At 37.3% G+C, this 14,398-nt stretch overlaps 1 protein-coding gene across 1 annotated transcript; it reads left to right on the top strand.

Annotated features, from left to right (window-relative positions):
- The first annotated feature begins 1,130 nt into the window (after window positions 1–1,130).
- On the top strand, window positions 1,131–13,111 carry Thoc3 (THO complex subunit 3). The gene is made up of 6 exons (XM_076855828.2): window positions 1,131–1,454; window positions 2,189–2,345; window positions 3,906–4,110; window positions 7,957–8,118; window positions 8,233–8,333; window positions 12,026–13,111. Exons 1-6 carry the CDS (start codon window positions 1,188–1,190, stop codon window positions 12,187–12,189), a joined length of 1,056 nt encoding a protein of 351 aa, XP_076711943.1. The 5' UTR covers window positions 1,131–1,187; the 3' UTR covers window positions 12,190–13,111.
- Window positions 13,112–14,398: the final 1,287 nt, after the last annotated feature.

The raw sequence follows: 14,398 nt of genomic DNA, 5'->3' as shown, positions 1-14,398 counted from the left end.
AGGACTGCGTTTTTAGTATCAATTTCAATTCTCTTAATCACAAAGCACAGGATAGTTGGTTCTTTCAGGATCTCTAGGTTGATTTCATCTAGTTAATACATAGCATTTGGACTATACCTATAAATCTTTAACAATATTTTCCCATTAGGCTTAAAAAAAAAAAACGTGTAAAGCTGGGCGCCAAGGCACACGCTTGTAATTGTAGCGGCTTTGGAGACTGAGACAGGAGAATCACGAGATCAAAGCCAACCTCAGCAATTGGGAGGCGCCAAACAACTCAGTGAGACCCTGTCTCTTTAAAAAAAAAAAAAAAAAAAAAAAAAAATCATGCAACCTATGTGGGAATTTATCATGTAGACTCAACAATACTTTTAAGATTTACGAGGCTTTTAGGAATTTGGAGAAAAACAGTAAAGGTGAGGATGTACATAGAGCACCTTAGTTACATTTTTTCCCCCATCCCTGTTTCTTTTCTTGGCAGTGTTGGGGATTGAACACAGGGCCTTGTACATGCAAGTAAGCACACTACCAACTGAGCTATGTCCCCAGTCTCCTGTTGGTTTTCTTCAAACTTTTCTTATTTCTTCTATCCTACTCAGGTCCTCTAGTAAGTCCAAACTTTCTGCTCCTAGGGAGGGAGTGTTTGGCGGTGGGGGTGGGAAACAACTCTAGAAGTAAGACATTTTACTGATAAAAATAGACACTAGTATTGCTGTATGTATATACCTGACTGTATGACCAATGTGATTCTGCAACCTGTACACTCAGAAAAATGAGAAATTATACCCCATTTGATTCAAATGTATGATACGTCAAGATTATTGTACTGTTGTGTGTAACTAATAAAAAAAAGAAAAAAAAAGAAACTGGAAGGTTTGCGTTAGTTCCCTTCCTCGATTAAACAGGGATTCAAGTATATCTATCAAAGAGTAGGTAAGGGAAAAATAAGGGCAATAAAAGCAGGCTGAAACGTTCAGCGCACTGTAAATCCAGAGCAAAATCGATGCTAATTTGAAAGAGCAGAGGCGGGAAACACGTTGCATGCCGGGATTTGTAGTCCTTTCGGGGAAGGCCACCGTGCGCCTGCGCAGACGGGCGGACGCTCTTCCAAGCGCATGCGTGAGGCGGCGGCGCCAGGACTGATTGCTACTAGGCTGGCCCCTGGTCTAACCCTCTGAAACATCGTCATGGCGGTCCCCGCGGCAGCCATGGGACCCTCGGCGCTGGGTCAGAGTGGCCCTGGTGCGATGGCCCCCTGGTGCTCCGTGAGCAGTGGCCCGTCGCGCTACGTGCTCGGGATGCAAGAGCTGTTCCGGGGCCACAGCAAGACGCGCGAGTTCCCGGCGCATAGTGCCAAGGTGCACTCGGTGGCCTGGAGCTGCGACGGGCGTCGTTTAGCCTCCGGATCCTTCGACAAGACGGCCAGTGTCTTCTTGCTGGAGAAGGACCGTTTGGTGAGTTACCGGCGCCCGGCCCTGGCCTGGGAGAGGGGCTGTGGTGGAGCGAGGTGCGGTGAGGGAGACAATGAGGGTTGGAGGGCAGAGGAGTGGAATGGAGATCGATTTGAGCACTGAGAGGAAGGGTGTGTGGTGAGGAGAAAGGGGTGTTGGGAGTGTAGACGGGATGGGGTCACCAAGGGGTAAGGACGCGGGGGGGGGCGGGATGGGGCAGATAAGAGGAAGATTGATGTTGAGGGGAAGTGTGTGTAGCGAGTGTGGTAGAAAGGAGGTGTGTTGATGAGGGGGGTGAGGATGAAGACTGGTGTTGAGCAGGATGGATGAGAATACGGGGTGGTGAGGGTCTTAGATTTTAGAGTCACAGGGGAGCGGTTCGAAGGAATCTAATGGTAAGGAGGAGTGGCTAGGTTCTCTTGGGTTGATGGAGTCCCTGTGGGGTTGAGGAGACCCTTTTTGAAGTCCTTTGGGAACGGGCAGGTGAATTGGGATGTTGGTGCTAGAGTAGTGGTTGAAAACCAAAAAGAAGGGAACTCAGATGTGGAACCTCAGAACAATTCAGAGTGATTAAAGTGGAGGGAAGGGAGGCTATTGAAGAGAGTTCTGAAGAAAGGACTTGGAAGGACTGGATACTTTTGAGTTATCTAGATCGTCTTTGTCCCAAGATACTTTCAGTCAAATACACTTGTAGAGGCAATACATCATGAAGTGTCATCTGGATTCTTTCCTTTCAGGTCAAAGAAAACAACTATCGTGGACATGGGGATAGCGTGGATCAGCTGTGTTGGCATCCCAGTAATCCTGACCTCTTTGTCACTGCATCTGGCGATAAAACCATTCGCATCTGGGATGTGAGGACTACAAAATGCATTGCCACTGTAAACACTAAAGGTGACTATTCAAAGTGTGCATTGGGAAGATAAGCTTCTTGTATTAATTCAGCAATTATTTATGGAATATGAGCTTTAGTGCTCTGCAAGGTGTGGGAAATCCTGAGCTGAATAAGACAGTCCTCTAGAACCTTGTGGTTTAATGTGGAGAGAGACATATGCATAAAAATGACATAGTTCATGGAGACTTCTACAAGATGGATACCCAGATTAGAAATTTATATGTATACCTGGGAACATACAGAATTTGAGCCCACTCTTTTTGAGTAACCAAAATAATTTGGTGGTCAGGATGCAATGGGTAAGGAGTAGGAGGGGCAGTCTTAGGAGGGAATGGCATATGCAAACGCATGGAGACTTTGGGAAATTCAAGTAGATTAGAATGGCTGAAGCTTGGATAGTCTTGGTGGTGTGGAAGAAAATAACCAGAATGCTATGTAGCATGTTTATAGGCCATGTTCTTATCAGATATTATCCTGTCAATCTTGAGGTCATTTATCATAATTAACACTTAAGATGTCATTGATTGGGCTGGGGATGTGGCTCAAGCAGTAGAGCGCTCGCCTGGCATGCGTGTGGCCCGGGTTCTATCCTCAGCACCACATACAAACAAAGATGTTGTGTCTGCCAAAAACTTATAACTAAATAAATAAATAAATAACTCTCTCTCTTAAAAAAAAAAAAAAGGAAATTAAAGTTTAAAAAAAAAAAGATGTCATTGATTGTAAAATGGTTCAATATTGTATGTACCATTAGGGAGGATAACCATGATATACTCAAAAGTTTGGAATTCATCTTTATCCATTTAAAAATATATCGTAGAAATTAAAATGTGAAAAAACTTGAATTTTAGAATTGATAAAATTGAAATTTTTAATTTATATTTTCAGTAGTGGATTATTGGGTTTTTTGAATAAGACTTACTTGGAGGAAGTAGAGTGATACAATTAATGCTTTCCCCAAGTACTTAACTGCTGATGCATGAGTGATTTAGGTGGTACATGGATGAATGTTAAAAAACAGTTATATGTATATTTTAATGCCTAATAGAAGAAAAGAACTAGCTCATAGAATTTGTTGTTCAATTGAAGCTAAACTTATTTAAGGAACTTTTTGTGTCAATTTTGAGAAAAAAATCTTTAATAAAGAAAAGTGTAACTGTTACATTGATAGGTAGAAATTGGGGAGGAGGTATGTGAGTAGAGTTTGGGAAATGCTGGAATAAGAATGAGAATCTTGATGTCAAATCTGGGTTTAAATCTTGGCTCTGTGACTTTATAGCTTTGACATTTTGGCTCATCTTCTTATTGTCATTTCTTTTTCTTTTTCTTTTTAAATCTGTGAATATAAAGTTTACCTAAGAGGATATAATGTGTACTTGTGAGGACCAAATGGGGAATTTTATAAATGAATGTCCTGGAGTACTAGTTCCCCTTCTATTGACTAGAACTTTAATGAATGAGCTCTGAAGATAGTTCTGGTCTTCTTTCTAGGATAGCAAATAAACTTCTGGAGGATTATGGGCAAACAGGTGATTTGCTGATTATATCTGGGTTCCCAGGGGAGAACATTAATATCTGCTGGAGTCCTGATGGGCAGACGATTGCTGTAGGCAACAAGGATGATGTCGTGACCTTTATTGATGCCAAGACACACCGTTCCAAAGCAGAAGAGCAGTTCAAGTTTGAGGTCAATGAAATCTCCTGGAACAATGACAATAATATGTTCTTCCTGACAAATGGCAATGGTTGTATCAACATCCTCAGGTGAGTAGGCTCTCTCTTGTGGGAACTGTTATCTCTTTTTCTCTGTTGGTACTGGGAAATGAACCCAGGATTGCTTTACTATTGAGCTATGTATCTTGTCAGGACACATGACTAAATCAGTCAGGGTCACTCCAGGTGAACTGGGCTGGCATGAAATAATCACACAAGACACAGGAAATACCTTTTGCTTTGGGGTCTGTGATGGCTCCTCTGACCCAGCTCCCACAAAGTGGGCAAGGCAGGCAAGAAAGAGAGAGGGGCATGCCTCAAACCTTGGTTTTATTGGGGGAGGCTGTTCAAAAGAACATTCCATCCATATAAGGCAGAGGGGTAATGTTACAAGGGGCAGCCCACTCCCATTGGGTAGCCCCCAGTCCCAAAGCTGTGCTTCTTTGCAGAGCTGAGATGGGGTCCACCTGCTTCTGGGTCAGGGAAGCCAGTCTCTGCATTTGTATCACTCAAAGCTAGGGGCGCCCATCTCCTACGTGGCAGCTCCCTGCAATCTCTAGCCCTTTTTATTTTGAACTGTGATCTTGCTAAGTTGCAGTCCTCCTGCCTTAGTTTCCTGAGTAGCTGGATTATAGGTGTGTGCTGCCAGTGCCCTGCTGACCAGGATATCTGTGTGCTGGGTGCTATGGCATATACAGAGATGAGTTAGACATGAGTCTGTCCTGAAGAACTTAAAAGGCAAATAGTAATTTAAAAAGTCATAATTTCTGTTAGGCACATTTGAGCCAGTTACTTTACATTTCACTGAGTTCTCAGAAATTCCAGGGGTTTGAGTGTATGCTTCCTATTTGACAGATGAGGATCTGAGGTTCAGAGAGGTTAAGACACTAGTAAGCTAATGAGCACTAGAACTGCATGCATTTTGACATATGACTAATTTGTATGCCTAAAGTTTTAGCTTAAATGTCACTTTCCCTCTGGTGATGCCATCTCTATTCTTCCTATTTTCCAAAGTTCGAGGAAGGTTAGAATTGCAAGAAATGTAATTGCATATTTACTTGTCTATATCTCTCATTACACTGTAAATTCCACTATGGCAGGGACTGTGTTTGCCTTTTTTATCGTTGAATTGCCAATATCTTAGGTTAGTACCTGTAATAATTGTAGGATCCCAGTAAATATTTGTTCTGTAAATGAATGAATTGAAATTCAGGTCTGTTTGAGTCTATCCTTACTGTTATCCTAGTGAGCAATATTAGGCAGAGTGAGATAGGTTCTGTGATTGAGAGGCCAGGAGTTTGCCCTGGAACCCCAAGGAAAGAACACATTCATTGTAGGGGTCGAAAGAGAGTTTCTCAGATTGATCTTAAAAGGTGAATATAATTTTAAGAATAACAAAACAGTAGACAAAACCGTTGTGAATAAGTGTGACTTATTTGGAGAGTAGTTAGGTCAGGGTTGTTGAGGAGTATAAGGAGAGAGGGTATGATAAAAGTTATATAAAATTGAAATATAATTTGGGACTAGATTATAAGAAGCCTGGGCATTGGTAGTACTTTTATAATCTAGTAGTTATGCTGCTAACTTAGATTTTATTTTGTAGCCAATGAGTATTCTATACTTTTTAAAAGAATCCTATTTATTATAAAAAAAGATATTGAAGATTATATATGACACATGTTTAGCTTAATGAACATCTGCTTAATATTTCAGTAACCTCACCTAGGTTGAGAAATAGTACTTTTCTGCTACCCCATAAGTCCATACATATGTTTTGTCCTAATCACAACTCTCTGCCTCAAAAGCAAATACTCCTTGACTTTATTATAGAGTTTCTTTTTCGTTTAATCTAGTGCATCCTATGTGCTGTAGTTTTGCTCATTTAAAAAAAAAATACAATGTCTTATGAGTCTGTTAACCTACAGGATTAGACTCTATCCCCTTCTTTTCCTTTACAACTTAGCAATTGAAAAACAAGACTGTTAACCTGTGGAGAGTCCCAATCTAGATCTGCTGGTTCTATATGTTTGTGTGTTAGAGTACTTTTATGAAGCAATACATTCTTTTATCTACTATTTGGTTATCTAATGATGTAGTTCATTTAGGAAAGGCAGGATAATTTATTTTTTAGTTTTCAGATAATGAATTTGTTCCCTATCACTTTCAAACATGACAACCAGTTAGGATTTTTTAAGAAAATAATCATTATATACTTGTATTTAAACACAGTGGAATGTGTTTTACTCTATTATAATTATTATCCTTATTAAAGCTCAAATTATCTCATCTTTGGCCAATGGGAGTCTCTTCAAGTTGATTTCTGAGTTCTTCTTTAGACATAATCCTAGTAGTCTTATGTTTCTTCCTCTCTGATAGGATAAGATATTCCAGGTTCATCTTGTATGTTTTTGCTCCAGACTTTTAGTCAGAAAATCCTCTAAGCAGCTCTAAATTATTTTTAGAGAAATAATACTGACACTACTGGAGTGACTCTGCACCATGTACAACCAGAGAAATTAGAAATTGTGCTCCATTTGTATATAATATGTCAAAATGTATTCTGTAAAACAAGTAAATAAATAATTTTAAAAAAGAAAAAAAGAAACTAGCTTGGAATTTCCATTGCTGCTAGATTGATCAATGTTTCTAAACCTTTCTAGTGAACAGAGGTAGAAAATATATCTATATATTTTAAAGATAAAATACTTTGTAAATTCAGGCTAATAACTTCCAATTAAAATTTAGGATGACAATTTTTTAAAAATATTTATTTTTTAGTTGTAGTTGGACACAATACCTTTATTTATTTATTTTTATGTGGTGCTGAAGATCAAACCCAGGGCCTTGCATGCTCTAGGTGAGCACTCTACCACTGAACCACAACCCCAGCCCAAGGATGACAAATTTTTACTATACCTTTTTTATATTACAAATGCATCTCTTTCCAAATTTGGTTTCTTTCCAAACTTTTGGTTTTTAAAGACACAGGTGATAATAGAAATAGTATATCCCATTGTTACTTTTTGCCTTTATTCCATGTTAAATACTTATTTATCTAACCACTATCACCAAGTTGATTTACTTAAAATGGTAAAAAGAAATTATGTTTTTTGCATAATTTTTGCATGTATTTTCCTTATTTTTCCCTCACTTAAGAAGTAATATCATATATAGTCAGACTATACAGCTATTATGTGTTATACCCTTTTAACCATATGTAGCTTCACAAGAACCTGTATCTTTAATGTTCCTGTTAGTTTGTGTGCTCTTAAGTGTGTAGTCAGTTTGATTGTCAAAGCTTTCTCAAGCTAGGCATGATGGCACACACCTGTAATCTCAGATACTAGGGAAACTGAGCCAGGAGAATCATTTAGCCCATGAGTTCAAAGCCAACCTGGGCAACATAGTATGACCTTGTCTCAAATAAGATCAATCAGGAAAGGTTCCTGGGAACATTATTCCTGTAGTTCTTTTTATAACTTATTTATACTTATAGAACTTTTAGATACTTTATTAAATTTTTTTGGTATTCGTATATTTGGTAGTTTTGCTGGATGTAAAAATCCTTGATTCATAAATTCTTGCTGTTTATCTTAAATATGCTACTCCATTTTCTTTTCACATAAAATGTTGCTGTCAAAGAGTCCGATGATAATTTAATTTAAAGTCCAATAATTTTACTAGTATGTGTCTAGGTGTTGGGTTGTTGGGTTTATATTCTCATGTATGTGTTGTGCTCTTTCAAAATATGTAGCTTGAATACTTTATTTCAGAAAAGTTTCTTGAATTGCACTTTTGGGTATTGTTGTAGGTTTTTTCCCTTTCAGTGTTGTCTGTCATTGTCTTAGCATCACAGTCCTCTTCTGCAGATTGATTGCTTTTTATCATGTTTCTCAGCTACCCGGAACTGAAGCCTGTGCAGTCCATCAACGCCCATCCTTCCAATTGCATCTGTATCAAATTTGACCCCATGGGGAAATACTTTGCCACAGGAAGTGCAGATGCTTTGGTTAGCCTCTGGGATGTGGATGAGTTAGTATGTGTACGGTGCTTTTCCAGGTAAATGACTCAGTCATCATTCCTTTGGGGTGACTAAATTTTATTGCATCCTGGGTAAAACTGTACCATCTTCTTTTTGGTAATTCTCATGTCTTTCTCCATCCCCTTTTATAGGCTGGATTGGCCTGTGAGGACCCTCAGTTTTAGCCATGACGGGAAAATGCTGGCATCAGCATCGGAGGATCATTTTATAGACATAGCTGAAGTAGAGACAGGTAACTTCATGAGAATCTTTTTCTGTCTTTCGTCCCTGGGTATCAGGCCTTCTTTTGTTATGTGTTTTTAGCTCTGCATGTTACTGCTTTACCAGTGTTATCATAAATGTTTATGTTATGACTTCATTGCTAGGTAATAAAGAGTAAAAGGTTAGATAAAAAAGTGCAGACCTGATGGAAAATGATTAAGGAAAATATTTTACATTTTGTTAACTTTTAACACTGTAAAGAATTTTTTTTTAAGTAGAAAGAGGTCAGGAATAGAAAAATATGATCTGTGATCCCACCATCTGAATACAACTCCTGCTCCTTTTTTTTTTTTTTTTAACATTACCATATGTTTCTGTCTTTAGTTTCTATATAACTTGAAAAAACTTTGTTTTAAATTTAAGGACTTATCAAGGCTTCTTTTCTTTAAACAAAACAGAAGTTGAAAATAAAAAAATGGGGGAAAAATTCATTATACAATATAATTTTCTTAGGGTTCCCCTGCTCCTGTACTAGAGAATGAACCCAGGGACACTGTAGCACTGAGCTATATCTCCAGCCCTTTTCACTTTTTATTTTGAGAAAGGGTCTTGCTAAGTTGAGGAGGCTGGCCTCAAACTTGTGATCTTCCTTCCTTAACCTTAGTCCCCAAGTAACTGGGATTATAGGTGTGTGCCACAGCACCTGGCTAGATTTATTTATTTATTATTATTTTTTAATATTTATTTTTTAGGTGTAGATGGACACAACACAATGCCTTTATTTTTATGTGGTGCTGAGGATTGAACCTGGGTCCTGCCCGTGCTAGGCGAGCGCTCTACCGCTGAGCCACAATCCCAGCCCCTAGATTTATTTTTTAATGTGTCTTCCTTCCTTCCTTCTTTTCTCCCTCCCTCTCTCCCTTCCCCTCTCTCTTCTTTCATTATAGCCAGACTTGATGGTGCATGTCTACAATACTGAGCCAGGTAATTTAACAGGAATCTGTCTACCTCCACTCTATCCCACCTCCAAAAAGAATCCAAACTATGTAGAATTCCCCCTTTCATTTCCCCCTGAAAAAACAGGAAAAGAAACCTTGAGATTCTACTATTTAAAGAATACCTGTTAATAACATTGTGGTGTGCACTGTGCAGCCATACATATCTTTTACGTAATCCTGTGTTCCTGTGATGCAGTATTACTTTCCTGCTGCTGCTGCTTACTCTGTAACCTGCTCATCTCCCTTGCAGTATTTTAAAACTTCTCATGACAATAGCTCCTGAGCTTACCCTAGTCACTTTTAAGGGATTTAGAACTCCACTGAATGTATCAGAATATACTAATTATTCTTAACTACTAGGTGGCTTGTAATCTTTATACTTCTTAAATTAAGTACTTCATTTTACATATGTGATCATCCTTTTGGGTAAACCATTGAAATTGTATTGCTGAATTCAAGCTTATCACAAGACACCTTGCAGAAAGGTTACTTCAGTGTTTACTCTTAGCAGTAGTGCATGGATATATGTTTTTCCCATGCCATCTTTGTGCAAATTTCTCTTTTTAAAAAAAGTTTTTTTAGTTGTTGATAGACCTTTATTTTATTTATTTTTATGTAGTGCTGAGGATTGAACCCAGTGCCTCACACATGCTAGGCAAGTGCTCAACTACTGAGCCACAACTGCAGCCCCTATCAAATATTTTTAACAGACCTATTTTTAATTTTCTCTATAACCTAGTTTAAAAATTTAAAAGCAAGGTGATTATCAAAGTAAAATATGATTACATTATTTATAGCATTGTTTTGTGCATAAATGAGAACACCTAAAGTTACTTTAGGGGATCAGTTAAGTTTATACACCTTATTACTGTGCTAAGAGGAAGAGCTAGGTCTGTATGTGCTCAGATGGCAGGTTTGCAGGTCATATGGTTGAATGAACAAAGCAAGTAACCAGACTCTTCATGGGTTGTGTTTCTGTTTAGGTATTGAAACTAAAACTTAATTGTAAAAGAACTTTTTATAAAAACTATATCAGATGTAGAAGATTGGGAGAAGGCCACGTGATAGAGAAAAAGGATAAATTTAAACTTACATCGGTGATTTAATATCACTAAAATTAAAATAAATAAAAAATTCAGTCCCTCAGTTACTCTAGGCACATTTCATTTCATGGACTCATGTGGCTTGAAGCTACCATATTGGACAGTGCAAAAGAGGATGTTTCCATTGCAGATGTTTCTGTAAGGCACTGCTCTATGCTCTGTACCCTTGCATTGTTTGAATTTTATATGGTAATGCATCTTCATTTGTGCTTTAAGAGTAATAATGTGCTTATTATAAAATATTTGGAAAATGCTCGAAATATAAAGAAGCAAGTAAAAGTCACCCATAGTTCCATAATATTTTTGTGTATTTCTTTCTAGTCTGTCCCCCACAGTATTTTTTTTTTTGGTGTGTTATAGGAGCAAATAAGATATTTTAGATACAATTTTATATTCTGTGTATTTTAATAGTTAAGGTTAAAATAAGAAGTAATTTTTTTTTTCTGGTAGCATAATAGAACAGAACTTTGTTTTAATATAGTCCAGTTATTTCAGCTCCTCAATACCATATACTGCGTCAGTCTACTTCATCTTTGGTGGTCTGGAATGGTAATGCCAGTCTCATATAGTCAGTATGGTATGTATCTTTCAATGATTAAACTTTCCAATAAGACTAGGGTGTTAAATTTGTAAAGCTACATGGTTATTTGGAAAACATTTTAGAAGCCCTCTAGTGTTTACGTGGGTTTTTTTTTTAAAAAAAACTATTTTGTTATCTTAACCAATCCATAACAGATAACATGGAATTAATGGCATAAGAGAAGTGAAAGAGGTGTAGTAGCTTCAGAAACAATTTTTTTATGTCCTTATAACTTGGAAATTTGCTCAGACATATAGCTGTAAATGTTAGATCATATCATCATGAAGAATAGTTTCTGTGAGGAAAAATGTGAATTGTCCCTGAAATACAATTACTTAAAAAATTAATTCATACATACACAATGTATGAATATAAATATTTCTATTTAATAGCTTTGATATAATTTGTATACCATATAGTTGACCTATTTGAAATGTATAATTCACTGTATCCTGTATCTTTACATTAGTATCACACTATAGGTATTTTATTATATAATCTTAACTGAGATTGAAAAAAAGTTTAGCAGAGCTAAAGAATGTCAGATATCATGTATAATTTTGACAAATTGGGAAAAAAAACTTGGGAAAAAGGTCTGTTTGCAAGGCATTATGGTTTAGTAGATCTGTTTCTTTGGAGACAGACTGACTTCATGTGCTGTCTCTGCTTTTTCCTTGTTTTTTTTTTTTTTTTTTTTAATAAAACGGAGTTTAAAGTTGTTAACTGCCTTACTGGGATATTCTTGGTATTCAGTAAAATATAAACCATTGATACTTAATGGGTGCTCAACAAATAGTAGCAGCTATTACTTTTTTTTTCCAGGTAGTGTAGAATAGAGGTTCAGAGTACTCAGCTTAACCTTCTTGTGTTCAGACTCTGCTCTGCCACCTACTGGCTTGTGACCCATATGTGTCTGTCTCAGTGTTCTCTATAAAATGGGGTAATAATTATACCTATCTCAGGATTGTTAAGTGGATTGCATGAATTTATAGAGGTGAGTACTTAATTAAATTGATTTGTTTCTCTATGTTGATTTCTGTAGGAGACAAACTATGGGAGGTGCAGTGTGAGTCCCCAACCTTCACTGTGGCTTGGCACCCCAAAAGGCCTCTGCTTGCATTTGCCTGTGACGACAAAGATGGCAAATATGACAGCAGCCGGGAAGCTGGGACTGTGAAGCTGTTTGGGCTTCCTAATGATTCCTGAGAGGAGGACCTGACGTAAGGAGAGGAAGCCCTGCAGAGACACCATGTAGTTTGGCCTGTTCTCTTGGACTTGATGGATACCCTAAATATTTGTAAATTGCTAAAAATTATAAAAGTCTTTTGTGAAACTGCCAGTTCCAGTTCCCTTCCCATGTTTTATGTTAGCTTTTCCATTTTTTCCCCCCAATATCAGTTGGCTAAGGAGGACTTTGCACTGTGGGACCTCCTGTCTTCCCTGATTTTAGATATGTGGCAGACTTTGTTGAGCTTGATGCTGCTTGGATAATGCCTAGTTTGGAGAGAGGGTGGGATGAGGATGGAGGCTTTTTAATGATTAAGAAAGAAATATATATATATATGTATAGTTTTGTGAATTGAGCATTTAACAAAACTGACTTTTTATTATGGGGTTTTGGGACTTTTATAGATATGTATTATTGTTAAAGGGAGATATTGCTGTTTGTATTTTCTTTTATAATCTGAGAAATAGAGTTTAAATGGTATAGTTCTGTTTAATGACCTAACCAAAGAACCTGAAATATAGGAACAAAGCATTTAGTGCATGGGCTACAGCAATCCTTAGAAGTCATCAGTGGTTTCTGAATGTGTGCATGGGCCTGGCTTCAGTATACACAGGATTTGTAGACAAATTATGACAAACACTGAGAAAAGTTATAAAATATAAATGAGAAAGACAAAATCAAGATAAGACAAATGTAAATTAGAACAGAAAGTTATGACTGGGGAAATTAAATAGAAATATGTAAATATTGTTAAAAAGAAGAACATGCTGGCTCCTCATGGAAAGCAAAACCTCTTACCTCTAAGAGAAGTGGCTCATGCAGGGACTTGTTACCTATGAATGATATTTTGATTTTTCATTGTATCCTAATTTTTTTGTCATTAATAATAAAAAATAGAAATGTGCCTCAGTAAATGTTTGTAAGGAATTTTGGGAAAAGTAGGTAAAAAGAAAAATTATTCCTGGCACCAAGAGATTAGCTTTTCAGTGGATAGCCTTCTGAGGTTTTCCTGTGTCCATATTTACATATAAAAACATGTTTATCTTTATATAATCCTTGAAGGGTACACAAATCAAATATGACAAGATACATTAGGCAACGTGCCCAATACCATGTTGAGCAATGTGTAAACAGTAAGTCTTAATAGACATTTTTAGTTATTAGGCATTCCCTTCGTGTCTAGTACTGTAATGAGCACTTTACTTTAATTATTCAGTTTTTTGTTTTATGTTTGTTTTTTTGGAATTGGAGATTGAACTCAGGGTTACTTTAACACTAGTTATATCCTCAACCTTTTAAGTTTTATTTATTTTGAGGCAGTGTCTTGCTAAGTTGCTTAGGGCCTTGCTAAATTGCTAACTTTGGTGTTGAACTTGTGATCCTCCTGAGTTGCTAGGATTATAGGCGTGCACCACCACAATGCCCAGTCGTTCAGTTTTTATAACAGCCTTCTGAGTTGGATATTTTTATCATTTACTACCCCAGGGAATTTGAGTAAGTTAATGTTGCTTGTATGGCCATTTGTGTGGCCATTTTCAGAACTAGGTTTGCTTAATGGCCCATATGCCTTCCATTGCAATGGGCTACCCTTTTTCTGCAGGTATTGCCATTCCCATTTCACAGATGAGTAAACCTTGGTTCTGAGAAGTTGACTAATGGCCCAGATTGATGAGTGAAAGTTCAGTAGTGATTCTTTCAGTCTCCCAAACAACCTTTGTCACCCACCTAACCTGAAGAATGACTTTTCAGTTGCAAACAAGCTTGCTATTTCGTTATTTCAAAAGCTCAGTGTTATTCTTGGTTTATTTTTCTTGTTTTTGCAGTGATCTGCCTTTATTGTGGTTGCTGCTGAGTTTAAATATTCCTCTTAGCATTGGGAACTGATGCTAAGGATTTGGTCGTAATCTTTTTTTTTTTTTAATTTTTAAAATTTTTTTATGATCTGCATCAATGGTGCAGATAGGCCAGTCAATCTTCTACCATTTAAACAAGAAGAGGGTTTTTTTGTTTTGTTTTTGTTTTTTTACTTATAACTAGGGGGGCACTTGTAGTGATAGACAACACTCCTCTGTGAGGAAAGAGCTCTAACTTATGGCAATCTTTGCAGACTGTCAAGCTCTTGATAACACCATCTCTGTGCCTTGGCTGTGAAGTTTCAAAGTTGGGTCCATCCTGGGGAAATGACAT

Source organism: Callospermophilus lateralis, chromosome 5 (assembly GCF_048772815.1).
Source record: "Callospermophilus lateralis isolate mCalLat2 chromosome 5, mCalLat2.hap1, whole genome shotgun sequence".
Taxonomy (NCBI): Eukaryota; Metazoa; Chordata; class Mammalia; order Rodentia; family Sciuridae; genus Callospermophilus; species Callospermophilus lateralis.
Note: the sequence above shows the minus strand (reverse complement) of the source record. Positions and strands in the feature narration are given on the sequence as shown.

Bases quoted from the DNA above. Each gene is read 5' to 3' on its own strand.
- Thoc3 (XM_076855828.2), top strand. From the start codon at position 1,188: ATGGCGGTCCCCGCGGCAGCCATGGGACCCTCGGCGCTGGGTCAGAGT. The intron at 2,346-3,905 runs GTGACTATTCAA...CTGGGTTCCCAG, and splicing joins TGCCACTGTAAACACTAAAG to GGGAGAACATTAATATCTGC. The intron at 8,119-8,232 runs GTAAATGACTCA...CCCCTTTTATAG, and splicing joins TGTGTACGGTGCTTTTCCAG to GCTGGATTGGCCTGTGAGGA.